The sequence below is a fragment of the Copidosoma floridanum genome, unplaced genomic scaffold (assembly GCF_036245765.1).
Source record: "Copidosoma floridanum isolate Cflo_tuat_1 unplaced genomic scaffold, Cflo_Japanese_pri ptg000021l, whole genome shotgun sequence".
NCBI classification, from domain to species: domain Eukaryota; kingdom Metazoa; phylum Arthropoda; class Insecta; order Hymenoptera; family Encyrtidae; genus Copidosoma; species Copidosoma floridanum.
The window spans coordinates 25,728,723-25,744,086 of record NW_028321898.1 but is presented as its reverse complement, the minus strand read 5'-3'; the positions used below and the strand labels follow the sequence as shown (position 1 = coordinate 25,744,086).

Sequence of the window (15,364 nt, the reverse complement as noted above, 5' to 3'; positions counted from 1 at the left end):
AAAAGCAGTGTACGATGACGTGAACGAAACAAAGCTGCGCATTCCTTTGATTTTTCATTCACGTTCGTTCAGAATAAAGTAGTTTATTTCTTTCTTTTTTTTTTTTCTTTTTTTTCTAATCGCGTGTAGAGAAAAATTAGAGGGTTTTCCTTTCAACCGCTGTTTCGTAACACAATTCGCCGTAAGTATATGCACACGACTGCTACTATATTGTGGCTCCTATTCCGAGCGGCATGGGCTTTTTTCCACGTTTCATTTTCTTTCTTTCTTTTTTGTTCTTCTTTCAATTTATCCCACCTTGATTTCCTTTTAAAAATGACCGGGCTAGAGCGCAGCGTTCTCTGTATGTACAATTCAAACAAATTCGACCATACGCAAGTCAACAAACGAACCCTCTCAATCGTTCGATTTTGTGAGTGACACAAAGCTTTTTTGCATTTCTTTTACTTTTTTTTTTTAATTTTTAAATTTTTTAAACCTTTAATCTACGTTGGAAGGGATATATCAAATCCACGACACATCCACAACATTGTTCCTCAAGCCATCGTTCCACGATTAAAAAACACAAAGTGTTGTCGTGTTCCATTGTCGTCAGAAAACAAAAAGTGATTACCATTTGCGCTCTCATTCTCGACGCACTCTTTTACACAATAAACTCGCTTTCACTTGCGTCTTACGTGTTACGTAGTCGCGTGGCCAGTTTTTTTTTTTTTTTTTTTTTTATTCTTCACTTGTTTCTGTTTTTCATCACTTCGTAAGGCAAATTCTTACGAACCGTAACTCGCGTATTTTTATGTTCCTTACGTGTACGTGTGTGGTGTGGCGTGTGAAAGAAAAGTTATCCCACGGATGATGCTCATTCGCGTCAATTCCTTCAAAATATTCTTCGTTTCAAACGGAAAGGAAAGCAAATGTCCCGCAGGTGAGAATACGTTGAATATAGCGTGGCTATGTTTTCATATGTACGTCAATCCCCAGCAATACAGTGTCCAAAGTTTGCGTTATTTTTCATCCTCTTCTTCTTCTGCAATTAAATACGACGCCCGCGCGACCGCCCCAAGAACCAAAGTGCTTCGGGCCCGACAGCCCTGTCAAGACGAGACGAATATCTCGCTTATCTTCTTTTTATAAACTTGTGCTTCTACCATATCCCTCGCGGTGATTAGTCTGCGTGTTATGGTCGTCCTTTTGTTTTCCTTTTCTACGTTCTCTTTGAGTCGTCCGTTGTTTCTCTTACAAGTCAAATTAAAACAAGAGCCAGGTAGAAAGGAAGATGAGAAAAAGAAGCCGAATATCCTCCAAAGGGCGCACACCTGCGAAGGAACAAATGAAAAAAAAAAAAAAAAAAAAAAAAAAAAAAAAAAAAAAAAAAAAGTTTGATTAACGCGCTCGCAAGTACAGTGTTCTTGTGGTGAGGTGTAAACCAACGTACCCCTTAAGCCATACTGGACTGGTTGGGATTGGCGACCTGCGTGGTGCCGGTCTGCGTAGAGCTCGCGCTGTCGTTCGACGAATTGCCGGCAGACGAGTTGGCCGCAGCGGCGCTTCCCTGGGTGGCGGACGCCGAGGCCGAGGTCGACGACGCCTCGGACGTCGTGCCGGGCTCCTGCGAGGTGGCTTGCTGCTGTTGGCTCGCCGCGCCGTCCGTCGCCGTGGACGACGTCTGCATGTACTTGGGCACGAGGATGGAGTTGAGTTGGGGCTGAATCATCAGCTCGCTCGGGGTGAAGTTGAAGAGGGGCGGTAGGTCCCGGCCGTTCGGCAGCCGCGTGGACGGCTCGCGTAGCTCGTCGAAGAACTTGTGGGCGCAAGCTGCCAGCGGGGTCATGCGCAGCGATGGCGTGTACTCGAGCAGGCAGGCGACGAGGTCCATTGCGTCCTGGGGCGTGCGCGGCCTGAACACCTGGGGGAATGTCAAAGGGTTGGATCGTTAAGCGTGAAGGTTGACTATTTTCAGATTGCGGATGAAAGTTTGCTGTAAAGTATGATTATTATTTTCGAAATTTTGTGGACACATTATATATGTATGAGGTTGGCTCATGGAAATGAAATGATTGGTCAACTAATAAGTTAGGCGTAATTTTTACTATTATTATTATTATTTCTGAATAGTAATTTTTACGTGGCGCTCTTATGATGCATCTGTTACGTGATTTCGAAGTCGAAATTTGCTTGTAAGCTCGTATAACATGCTTTATGCGATAGATGAATCTAAGTGAAGTTGTTGTTGTTATTGTTTTTTTTAATGCTTTTGTTTCTTCAAAGTCGCATGTCTTTGTGCCTAAGAGAAGAAGCACCAAAACAATCGGAGTAAGTGATATACTTAATCCAAAACATTATTATTTTTAATAGTTGATTAACAATGTTAGTAACGTTAGGTCTGCCATAAATTAATAGTCACAGAAAAATTTCGTTTAAGCACTGTGTATAGAGCTCGTAGAAGTTAAGTAAGCTTCTTGGCTGGTTGCACCATATTTCAATGCATGAAAATTTGTGCATTTTTGTGTGTTTTGTCACACAGATAAGCTTGTACATCAAATTATTATCATATCGGATCAATACGGCGTATTGTAAAATTTTTATCGTCATACTACTACTTGGAATTCAATAATTATGTTTAGGGGGTGGGGTATATAATAATAATAATAATAATATTATAACGATTGCATTACCGAGCTCGCTGCTCGATAATTATTACTGTTAGTTATGTAGCTGGCATGTATAGACAGAAACAAAAAAAATAGTAAAAATGTAAAGAACACGTAGAGAAAATAGTAGTATAGGTGGCAGCCATGTAAACACGTTCCAAAATTTTTTTTTTTTTTTTTTGTTTGCCACTTACTCTAATCTTTTGGTGCTTGGTAGAACACTTTGGCAAACTCATTCGTTGAAGCATGTACTGCAAATCATGAGTAAATATGTCTTTGATTTACAATTTGAATATTAATAACGATTTTCTTACGCGTACTACTGATATAGAAGGTTCTTCCTGTAATCTCTAGACGACTAAGAAATAAAAAAAAAACAATTTTATTACGTATACCTGGAAATTTTTTAAATAACGATAATAATATATACTTCAATGATTATCATAGAGTTAATACGCGTTTGAAGTTGCATTAATCAGTTCATTTTCATAAAACCATTACGTTAGTATTAATCGTACCAACAAATTTGAGGAAAAAAAAATTTTTTTCTTGCACATAGACAAATGATTCTACTGAAATGCAATAAGTGCGAGCTTAGCATGAACTTATGAGCTATTGACTAAAAAAGAAAAAAAAAAAAAAAAAATGATTATTCGTTTTGCGTTGTTTAACGTTGATAAGCTTACCTTGTTCCACGGATGACTTTTTATTTGCGGGAATTTAAACTCGGTATAATTGGGATTCATTTCGCGGATTTGGTCGCGCGTCGGCGTACCGAGGACCTTGATTATCTCGACCAGCTGATCAACGCCACTGTCACCAGGGAATATCGGCTGACCGAGCAACAACTCGGCTAGCACGCAACCAGCGCTCCACACGTCTGAAAATAATTTTATTTTTAACTTTTTTTTTTTTTCTCTCGTTCCATCAAGAATTACGTTTTGGCAAACAACAAGCGTATTTGTGCAATTGCCAAGCACCAGCAGCTTTTTTTGTGGTACGTTTTGATTTATTGCCGGCAATATTGTATGTTTGTCACCAGAAAGAAAATGTACCTAAGATAAGAAGCGCTAATTTCAGCATAAACATGTGAGAATGAAAAATTATTTATTTGATACCCGAAACAATTTTGCAATCGAAAACGTTTAATTTTTTTATCGGTACTCTATACCTCTTCGCAAATAAATACACATACTATATTATATCAAAAGAACCTGATTATTCTTCGACCACTTATTGAATCACGAAACGAGTTTAGAGTTTACCGATTTTCGGACTTAATTCATTGGTTGCAAGGAAATCTCGGATAGCATATCATAAATTTTTTTTAACTAAAAACTAGGGTTTATACGTCTCCTTTGACCACTCCTAACTAAACATGAAGACAGAGTAGTAGTGGAAGAAGAAAAAAAAAAAAAAAAAAAAAAAAAAACTGTTCTTACCGATTTTTGTGGTGTAGTCAATAGCACCGAAGATGAGCTCAGGAGCACGGTAGTAGCGACTGCATATGTAGGAGACGTTGGGCTCGCCTTTGACGAGATGCTTGGCCGATCCGAAGTCGCAGAGCTTGAGGACCCCAGTTTCCGGGTCGAGCAGCAAATTCTGCGGCTTTATGTCCCTGTGGCAAATACCTAACGAGTGGATGTACGCCAGCGAGCGGAACAGCTGGTACATGTACAGCTGCAAGGACCAGAAAATCATTTTTCATACTTTATTTTGCCATGAGTATAAAATGACATTTTCTAAAAAACTTTGTTATAAACGTAAAAATTGCTTTCTTTACAGGATTTATTTTAATATACCCACTAAACCGGTTCAAATCTCTCGATTTTATATCGACAATTATAGTAAACTTGGACGATTTATGTACACTGAATGGAGGTAAAAACTAATTTTACTTATGGGTGAAAAACAAAATTTCTTTGTTTATCAGTTACCTTGATAAAGCTGATCGGTATCGTCATCTTACTCTTGTTGTAGTGGCGGGTGACTTTGTACACGGTTTCGGGGATGTATTCCAGGACTAGATTCAGGTAAACCTCGTCCTTCTGCAAGAAAAGAACAATTTTTGTAATTTTTTTTTTCAAGGCGATAATTGAGTAGAGAACTTTTCTGCATCGTAAAGTAACAACCTTAGCTGTTGGAAGGTCAAAAAGAATTTAAGAACTAGCCTTTGAGGAGCTTATTATTTGATCATGCATCATAGGCATCAATTTTTGCAATACTCTACATCACAGAAAAGTTGTAGCAATTTTTTTTCTTGTTTGTTTGTTTCTTTATTAAAAAGCAACAATTTTTCGGACGCCAATACTAGCCATAAGAAAAGATTGTCCCACTAGCCAAGCAGCATATTAGCTTTTATTTTTACAGTTTTAAAACACTTGTGATCATAATAAATTACGAATATACCAATGTATCTTTCATTTCAGAAAAATCTTTTGTCATTGAAAAAAAGCAACAATGCCTAAAACACTGCCAAAGGGATCATAATTGTTGTAACTACTGGGTAACGCCTCCACTTACGGCCACGTGAAATACTGGATTAGTCGCGTTTAAGATGTTCTATAAATAATAACACACGCATTAAATAAACACACAGACAGTTGTACCCCATTATATTTCGTGAATTTTACTGTTGGCTATTCATTTTGAACTGAATAATAATTCGAAAAGTACATTTATGAAAAATAAAATACAAAGAGTTGTAAACGAATACGGTAAATAATTACATTAATGGCCCCAACTCTGGATAACATTCATTTTCAAATATTTATGAATGCTTCGTAACACGGCCAAAACCAACGATATTTTCCAAAAATAAAAATAGAGTGAGCACGAAAAACAAAAAAAAAAAAAAAAAGAAAGAAGAAGAAAAAAAAACAGGTAGCTCAACCAATTACCTTATCTCCACTGGAGTAAAAGAAATACTTGAGTTTGACGATGTTGCAGTGCTCGAGACGTCGCATTATTTGCAGTTCTCTGTTCTGTAAATTGATGGGAAAAAAAGATTTTTTGTTTTTAATAAAGGGAAAGAAAAGACAAGGGGAGAGGGAAGCCAACAACAACAAAAGAACGGACCTTGAAACGCTTGTCCTGCAGGACCTTTTTGATGGCCACGGTCTCGTTGGTCTCGCAGAGCCTGGCTTGGTAAACGACGCCGAAGCTCCCGTTGCCGATGACCTTGGTATCGGTGTAGGCGATCTCCTGGGGACGGTCGGGTCCGGCGCCCGGGGTCGCCACCACTGTCGTCACCTTGCTGCCATCCTTGCCTGCATTGTACGTCGCACCGCCCATAGAAAACAAACAGAGAATGCGAACTCGCTACAGTAAAATCGATTTTCTTTTTTCACTTTACTTTATACTTTTGGGCTAACAAAAGCTTCAAGTGGTTTTACTGAATTTCATTTTGCATTGGTTAATCATATACGAACAACACCCGCGACTCCCCAAGTCAAGTGACACACTCTACTCACGGCGATCGCACAGCTTCAACAATTTGCGCATGTTGTGTTTATTCGCGATTTACTCGGTTTCGTGCACGACAACACAACAGCGTTTGCTCCACGAAGGCGAAAAACCGACTCTCGAGCAGGTGTATACGTTACAGCTTTCAAAGCCACGGCTCAGTATGGCTTTTGTTTACGCATGGAAATTTCCCGCGAACGACAAATTTAGTACAATAACGTATAACTATGAATTTCAAATCAAAGGATTTCCTTCGTGCGGACTTTGCTAATGGCCGGCTAATGCTGGACTCTCGAGACAACGGGGCGCTTTGTCGTGTACCCAACAATGGGAGCACTATCTTTTGCGAGCCATCGCGTGCATCTTTTTTTTTATTTTTCAGTGGAAATCTTAGGCTCTTGAGGATTTCGCTTTGGACCGCCATTGGCAGTTTTTGGTGATATTGCCACGCCATGAATCCGTTTTTTTTTTTTTTTTTTTTTTTTTCATTCACATTGGAGCTCATCCAACAGCAACGTTGGACCACTCCAATCTTTTGCCAATACAGATATTCTTGCAACTTGGTTGAAACAACTCGTTCATTTGCTTTCTTTTTTTTCAATGAGAATTGAATGTATTTTTTATTTTTTTCTAAACTCATCCCTACCACTACTAATTAAATTTCCTTCTCGAGTCACTGCGGAGGAGATAATCTCATCGAGATGCGAACAAAAAGTGCGCTTCCAACGCAAAGGGGAAAACTCGTGTGTTATACTTACACGAGTAGCAATGTCACCGGCTGTTTAAAATAGTTTTATGCACATTGGAGGTCGGACTTATTTTTACGATGACAAAAGGGCGCGGCAACGCAGGAAGTTTTTAATATCCGTCGATCGATCGCGCAAACTATGCGTAGTGGTATATGATAATTTTTGTACAAATCCGTCGTGCCGAGAGTATAATATCTGCTCGCGTAACCTCGACGCCCCCGAGTTAACCTCGAAACCTTCGGAAATCGCACACAACTGATCGATCGGTAAGGGGGTAAGGAGGAAAAAAAATTATCGAGAACCTGCGGCGGGCGGTAAACGCAGGGCCTCGCGCGACACAGGAACGCCATCAGCTGCGTCCTCGTGATAGGGATTTCTACGTCTCGTTTCGCCGATCCTCCCGCTTTCTCGGTTGCGCCTCCGCATGTCCGCCCACCACCAGCTGCTCAAACAGCCACCACCATCGGGCGAATAATTTTTTTCCTTCCCTTCCTTTTTTTTTTTTTGCTACTTTAGCTTGGATCTTCAAGAGGAGGACGCTCAGGAGGGATCGCGAACTGTATACATACACGCGGCTACCTTCCGACAGCTAATAGATCGGTAAGCACTTTCCATCCACAAAATCATTTAAATTTTTATGTGCGCTCGCCCGATATCCGATTGGATTATAAATACAATCGCTGGATTTACCGATGTGTATATTCGTTCCAAAGACGTATATATATATATATATATATATATATGTATTATGGTGCGTGCGCGCGATATCGTTCGCCGATTAATCTTGAGCACATATTTATAATTTAATATTTATAGTTGTAAGTATACCACGTGAAATTTCGTTATCGACCCCCCGCTGATAATCATACCATTGAACCTTTTTTTTCTTGTTAACGCAAAATACGAGACACAAGTTTTAGATGTGGGAGAAAAATCGTTTAGCTCAAAATAGTCCCTGTACATAATAGGTCGCGATCTATTTTCACCTTTGTCCAAATATCAACAGAGCCGAACACCAACGTGAGTAGGCGCAAAGCCTCTTCTTCATTTCTTTTGATTGAAAATACGCAGGTGTATACACATGATATACTTATCGCACGAGTCTTTGCTCTCCGCACACACGTCGCGCCAAAAAGAGCGCGTCAACAATTTATCCCGTGTGTGTCCGCTACGCGTAGCCGAGGTAAGTAAGGGGGGAAGGGTAAATATAAAATTTGACCCCTCGCTCTTCCTTACGCACGTACAACGTCAACATCGTCGAGCGCGTGACTCTCTGTTTTCCCTCTTTGCACGAGTGCTCTGATATATTAATATATGCGCCGAGCAAACGACGAGCCGCAAGTACGCGATAAAACCGGAGCCACGGCGACGATGGTCTCGAGTGTTTACGTCTGGGTAACGGGCATCCCACGAGGGTAATTGCCAGGAGACCAAGGAGAGCGATTTGTGATTACAAAGATATACCGTTGGGGATGTCGTCTTGTATAGGTCGTATATAAACGAGGTTTCTTCGCGAAGGCCTAGAGTTTCCGTAACTTTTCATGCATCAAAAAAAAAAAAAAAAAAAAAAAAAAAGACCCTTGATTGGCACCAAGGTACGAGTGGTTCAAACTCGCAAACAAGCTCCAACGTCTTCTTCCGTCTTGCAAAAAGGCGACAAAGGGGGAGAAAAGAGAGATGGAATTTTTCTCCTCCGAGCAACAAAAACAGCCACGGTCAACGTTGATTTATTTGCCAATCGCTCTCGCTGAGCTTTCAGAAACAACACATAGGGACCCCCCCCCCCCTGCACGCGATCACAAATACATATTATGTGTGTGGGTATATTAACTATATCGAGTTTAAAATTAAATCCACAGAGAGAGAGAGAGAGGACATCAGCAGATTTTCTCGACGCCACTGCTACTCTGGGGTAAGTATTTCGGAAATCGCGAGCCTAGAAATAGTTCGAAGGTGTACCTAAACCGTGTGATATTCAATACGCATACTTTCGGGGATTTTCAAGAATGTATGGGTATACATGCTCGGTCGTTTTCCTGTTGTTGGTTCGATCGACATCGGTATTTATTTTCCTTATCAATAAATTCTCAGTCTCGACTAAACGATTTTCGTCACACCAACGAAAGTGTTAGTCGTCCCGTTTCAGGCACCTGACGCCCAAAGTGTTATCGGATGTGTGTAGGTGACTCGTGACTCACAAGTCTAACGCTAACGCTAAGGTAAAAAATAGCCTTGGATTCGTGGTGCTATGAAAAACAGGTCACTGAACTGGTAGAGCTACATAACGTTTTTTTTTTCCATTTCGTAAAGAAGAAACTTGCAATTTTTTTTTTTTTTTTTTGAAGCAAAAAAGAAAAAGGAAACAATGCGCTAATCCAGTGTTTTTCCCAAACTGCACTAATACACGCTCGTATAGGTGTCTTTGCTGTGTGTACACAAAACCGCATTATCTATTACGAGGAAAAAATTTCCACAGAGCTAACGCGCGCGAAGATAAATTCCCCAAGAGAGCTACGTAGGCTCCGTTTCAATTATTAACTAGATAACGCGCGCGCGTGTGCGTCGGGAAAAAACAAAAAAACCAAAAAAAAAAAAAAAAAAAAAAAGAAAAAAAAAGAAGAAAACAAGCAAACAAACAACTTAATATCCATATAAGTGTACGCGATTGACGAGCTCGTTATTCAACGCTTTATTAATACACCATCGGCAATCCCCGCGTACATATATGTAAGTGCGGGCGTGGGTTTTACAAATTTTCAAAGACACATTACCGCGACATGTCTTTCTATGTAAGTGCACATTGTCACGAGGTCGTACACAGTCATCGTCAACCCCATTGTTCCCAAAGCCGGAGATGAAAGCCCATACGGTCGTCGGGTTACTTTCGCGTGCTGAGTTACGTAAGGCGCGAAACCGCGTATTTATAAAAAAAAAAAAAAAAAAAAAAAACTATCCGAGCACGCACTCTCGAGGATATGATGCAAGGGATCAGCGATTAAAAAAAAGAAAAAATTGCTCTCCCATTGCGCTACAGCCGCGTAATTTTTTTTTTCTTTCCTTTCAGCTCTCGAGAAAAACAAAACCTCGAGACCGAGAGTAAGTATCACATTCAAGCCGCGCACTCGCGAGAGAGGGAGACGCGCTTCCGCGAAATGTGGGTCAGCAAGTATACCACCTAAGTAGCTACCTCGCGCGCACTAGATAGCGAGATTTCCAAAGTTAGCCGGCACGCCTGTACAACTATAACGTATATGAAAAAAAAAAAAAAAAAAAAAAGGTGGGCCCAAAATCGTACATTTCTTCGACTTGAGTCGCCTGAGGAACTTGCAGATCTTCTTGTACGCGGAATCAGCGGCCTTGTCGTTCAGTTCAATCGTGCTCTGGGCCTTGACCGTTTGCTGGGAGTTTTGCAGTTTTCTGCTGCCGATCGGCTGACGGCGCCGCTGCCGATCGCACTTCTGCTCCGCCCCGCCCTTCGGGTAACACCAGTTCTGCCGAGGCTCCGACCAATCGAGCACACTAGCCGCGGGTGCCATTTTTCTTTTCTTCCTCTTCCCCGATAAAAAATATGTACAAAGTAACAGTATGTGTGTTTGTTTCGGTGCACTATATAGGGGGGACACTTTAGCTTAAACTCACTGCACCACAACGAAACAACGACAACGTTCTCACGGGAAACAGGTCGTCGCGCTTCCTCGGCACTGCGAGAGTTGCTATTAGCATCGGGACGATATCGTGAAGCGGTGATAACCGAGCGAGTGCTGTGCCGGCGCTCGACTGACTATAGTCGTACGCGCCGCGCGGGCCTATACTCCGGGATCGAGCGCACGCGCCGCCCGGCGTATACACATGCACACACACATCAGGACGCGGCTGCTCTCCCGCTACCTTTGTTCTTTTTAATTGTTCTTCGAGAGGGTGGGGGGAAGCGTGAGACATTTTGCGCTTGATTTTTAAAAAATTAAGCTGAAAAAAAATAAAAATAAAAAGAAATAAAGTTCCTCCGCGGAAACTTATTAGCGCGCGCCGAGGGGAAACGAGTTTTCTACGCTCCCACGGACGCGGCCCAAGTGGGGTAACCGGCTGGGAAACTACTACTACTACTTTTTTTTTTTTTCATTCTTCTTTTCTTCGCATCACGCGTGAATCTTATCTGCTTTGCATTTCTCGGTTCGACGACGGGGTTTCGCAATCGATTATACACCTACGTCGCTCGCACGATTCGATGTGTGCACTGGCACGCGTGGTCGTTCGAGCTGTCGCTTAATTAATGACGATTATATTGTTAGGAATAAAAAAAAAAAAAAAAAAAATGTGGTCAATTACTGTTACAAACAGTAATGAAAAATTTCATTTCGAAATGTCCAAAGAGTATAATTTTTTGTAAATCAACTCGGTCGAAGCAGTTCCATTGCAGAAGGTACAACTTCCATGCCCCAACTCATGCTATCATCGAACGTCACCCACTGTAAGGCTTGAAAAAGAAAAAGTCCTTCCTCTCGGATGTCAAAGCAAGAGGGAGCCATTCAAAGCTTCCCAAGACCGCGTCCTTCCCTGAATTCAACCTTCGGATCATCGCTTTCTTCCCCCCCCCCCCCACCTTTGTATACGAGCCGTACATCGTTGCAATGAAATAGAGAAGCCCTCGATCGATTCGATTTTTATTTTTAGTGTATACCCACGCCTACCCCTCGAGCACGTATCAGTAGCCCCTGATTGTATTCGTTTGAGCCGCAACTAATAATCAACTGGTGACGGAGCGGAGAAGAGAAACGCTATCGAGGAAACACCACTTGTTTCTGCGATTTTACAATTTCAACGGATCGAAACGAAAAAAAAAAAAGTTGCCTTTGTCCACACACCTATACATAACATATATATAAACTCAGAATGACGAACAACAGCGACGCGGCGCACGTGCCCAGCCTCTCCGGTGACGTCACTCGTATTATCTCCCGTAGCGAGCGCACGACAACGGCTTCGATAAACGAATACGACGCAGGTATACCCGTGTACATATATATTATAACGGAGACTCGCGACGACGCCATATCCCATGCACGTGAGATCCGGTGGACGGTATAGGAGGCGAGCTTTTTCTACGGTGCACTTGATTCACGCGCGGCTTTCCACACCGGCCGTCGCGCTCGCTTGGCTAGCCCAGGACCATCAGGATGTTCGCGCTGGTTGCTACCTCCGCGTGCGTTAAATTTGGCGTGAACACCCACCCACTCGGGATCTCTCTTCCGGCGTTCCCGCGGCAGGTGGTGGTACACCGCGCTACTTTGGAAGTAATCGAGCGACGAGAGAAAAATTTTTGCTCGAGGAGAAAACAAACAAAAATCACGACAGACCGAGCGTCTCGGCTAACGCGAGTTTGCGCGTTTTGCGAGGCGTTTTGTGCACACGCGAGATGATGTTTGCACTGCGCGAGCTAAATTTAGCACCTTACGGTGCGGGCACGAGAGATAACACTAGGTACACTGGGTGATGCTGTTGATACAGCAGCCGCTTGGAGGAGTTTTATTGCAGTTGCGTTAAACAATGTACTGGTGTGGTTTAGAGAACGATTTTTTTTTTTTTTTTTTTTTTTTTTTTTTTTTTATATGAAAAAAGGAGAATCGTGCAACCAAACGTCGAGGTCTTGTGTGCAACGAAAAAAGGCAGAGAAGTTGGGAATTTTAATACGTCGTTAATCACGAGTCGCGCGAGGAAAGAGGAAGCATGTACGAGGTTTAATTGAGCATCATTAGGCTCCAAGATTTAATTATTTATTTATGTGTCGAGGAAATCAGGGGGAAAAAAAGAGCGAGGAAGCGTCTGCCGGGGCCCTGAAGAAAAATGCGTAGGTCACTTTTTGGGGCTATAACAAAAAACAAACAATTTTTAGGAAAAAAAAGGAAACAAAAATTGCGCAATCAATAGAGTTTACGAGAACCGAGGCTCGCCCGGTGCAAATTAAGACACGATTGCAAGTATAGTAGAGGACCACGTGTGAATCTACCAAGTTCCAGACTTAATTGATAATTTGCAGTGCACGGGCTCTTTGGACCCGTCTAAAAGCCCACCCAAAATGACAATTGATGAAAAAAAAAGTGTCTTTGCCAGGTATGGGGCTCGTTTCAGGGAGAGAGGATAATCCAGAGCTCGGAACTGAATCGTCGAAACGAGACAGGGATAGAGCCAAGGCCGGACTTTTATTTGATTTTAATTGCGCGCTTCCTTGGTCGTGTCGATGGTGCTGTGACCCCTTCTTCCGGATATCCGTTGTTTGTTGTATACGTGTGTGCGCGCGTTGGGTTTGCGACAGACAAAGACTTTACATGCGTATACGCGAGAGATCGGTGATGTAAGTGTATATATACGTATGAGGCGCAGCTATAAACGAGAGCGTTAAATTTACCGTATAGAGCGATGATGTTCTAGTTTATGGCTTTCGGTGATTTGTGGCGCGTGAGACTTTTCTTTATGGCATCTTAACAGTTTTACAAGCTAATCGAGTTGAGTTTTTATGACTCGTTTGACAATCCAATGATTTGATCTGGTTATACTGCTCTTTTTGAACTTCATTTGTATTTTCAGAGGTAAGTACTTTTGTATTTTTATCGAATTCCAAATTAAGCCTTGCAATGATCGACCAAAAATAACACTTGCTCTGCTTCATCCATCGGAATATATGTATATAAGCTCGACAGAGCCAATACATCACGTTATCCCTATACCGAATGGACCAGTCAGAATCGTTTTATCTTGGCTTTAATCCAAAGTAGCTGATTTTTTTTTTTTTCAATATAGGAGTTTGCCAGGAGCAAATCACTCAATTCTTACACTAACGAGAAAAGCCTAATGGGAATTATTATATAATTATTTTACAATTATGGCCCGTGTGGTTGTACAAGACAAGGTATTCGTGCATTAAAATTTTACGTAGATAGATTGTATACCAATTAAGCGTTTGGTTATTAGAGTATTTAGTGTAACAGTATTCATGACACATTTTATTATTTTACTAGTTATTTTTTATTGATAAATAATTTGACTATAACCGTACGGTATTTTGTAATTTTATTAATCGTCTCGGGCAAACTTAAAGTTTTATTTTTGTAATTTAATGCGTACAATAAACGACGCAATGTCAACTGGCCTTGTTTTCGTAAAAACATTCGGCATTTTCCACATTTTTCAAGCAAAAATAATCAAATCTTACACGTAGACAGACATTTGCTTTTACCGTTTGGTTGGCAATCACTTTGGAATTTCATAAATATTATAAAACAAAATACTCGATTGACAAAAAAATACATGAGCTCCCAATCGATCGATAAGACGCGCGTGCGACGCAATCGTTTCTCGATTTTCCATCGATTGCTTTCAAAAAAGACTCACAGCATTATCAAACAAAACGTCACAACCCGTCCGAACCAAATCATATTTTTCGTTACACTCGTTTCGATAACGGAAATATTAATCTGCACAGTTGCTCATTGTACTTCAAATCGTGGTATTTTATTGATTTGCGAAAAACGAATAGTGTAGTGCAAAGATGTAAACGTTAACATAAAACACGGGGGCGTAGTATTTTATTCATAAAATTCAAGACACGTGCAACGATTGAAGAGCAAAAATATACATTTATAAAAAAAAAAAAGAAAGCTCCGCATGTAGCCTCTGCAATGCATCAATAGAGAAAACAAAAAAAAAACTCGCGAGCTCGGCTCGACTGTCAATTAAAGTCGAAACTGAATATTTATGATGGGCTTCCACTCGTGTATAGCGTAGGTATCATGTATTTTGTAACGAGACCCCGAATCGCAGCACCAAAAACAGACAACGAGTACGCAAACACATGTTGGTTTGCAATCAAAAGGATCAGCTGGCGATGTTGATTGCACACACAGCACGAGTATGTTTTTTTTTTTTTTTTTTTTTCTTCAATGACAGGTCATTTGTTGTGCGAACGTATGATGCAATGATGCAGCTGATAGCAACGAAGGATCGACGATATAAATGGAGGATTTTTGGAGGGCGATGACAGAATGTTTTAGATCAGACTTTGATTGGTGGCAGGGGACAAGATTACAAATTAGTTAATCTTACGCGTATTTTTTTTTTTTTTTCTGTTAATTTTATCGATTAATTGTTTCGAGTGTTTGTCTAACTAAAGACGATTCACAATGTAACGAGGAAAAAAAATAGTATTTATTGAATCTCAATGTCTACGGTTGATGGGATCCAATTACGCAAATGGTAAAAGGGTTAAAAAGCTTATTATTTTTTTTTCGAGGTCCTTAAGAATACATTTTTTTTTTAACTCACGTATAAAAAAAGATTAAGGTATTAACAGGATTTGTCTGCAGAGATTATTAGGAAAACTTTTCAGAGACGTACATGTACTTGAAAAATCTTTTTGACATCCATAAAGGGGCTTTTGAAATGGATTTTCTGCGACGATTCTACACTCTTTTAGAATTATTTTTTTAATCGTATAAACTTTTGACTCGA

The 15,364-nt window shown here is 40.9% G+C and overlaps 1 protein-coding gene across 3 annotated transcripts in view; it reads right to left on the bottom strand.

The window, feature by feature from the left end:
* Nucleotides 1–82: 82 nt before the first annotated feature.
* Nucleotides 83–15,364, bottom strand: part of LOC106639188 (glycogen synthase kinase-3 beta) — a 42,121-nt gene continuing 26,839 nt past the window's right edge. Inside the window, exons 1-10 of one of the 3 annotated variants that reach the window (XM_089594526.1) lie at nt 10,319–10,625; nt 10,158–10,279; nt 5,727–5,917; nt 5,549–5,632; nt 4,586–4,696; nt 4,091–4,328; nt 3,335–3,528; nt 1,652–1,903; nt 1,433–1,603; nt 83–1,313 (exon numbers count right to left, since the gene is read on the bottom strand). In XM_089594526.1, coding sequence (XP_089450652.1) covers nt 1,436–1,603; nt 1,652–1,903; nt 3,335–3,528; nt 4,091–4,328; nt 4,586–4,696; nt 5,549–5,632; nt 5,727–5,917; nt 10,158–10,279; nt 10,319–10,398 — 1,440 coding nt within the window. In that variant the 5' untranslated portion in view covers nt 10,399–10,625 and the 3' untranslated portion in view covers nt 83–1,313; nt 1,433–1,435. Of the gene's footprint in view, nt 1,314–1,432; nt 1,904–3,334; nt 3,529–4,090; nt 4,329–4,585; nt 4,697–5,548; nt 5,633–5,726; nt 5,918–10,157; nt 10,626–15,364 lie in introns of those variants that run through there. The other 2 variants (XM_014352670.2, XM_089594527.1) reach the window with 2 other exon arrangements.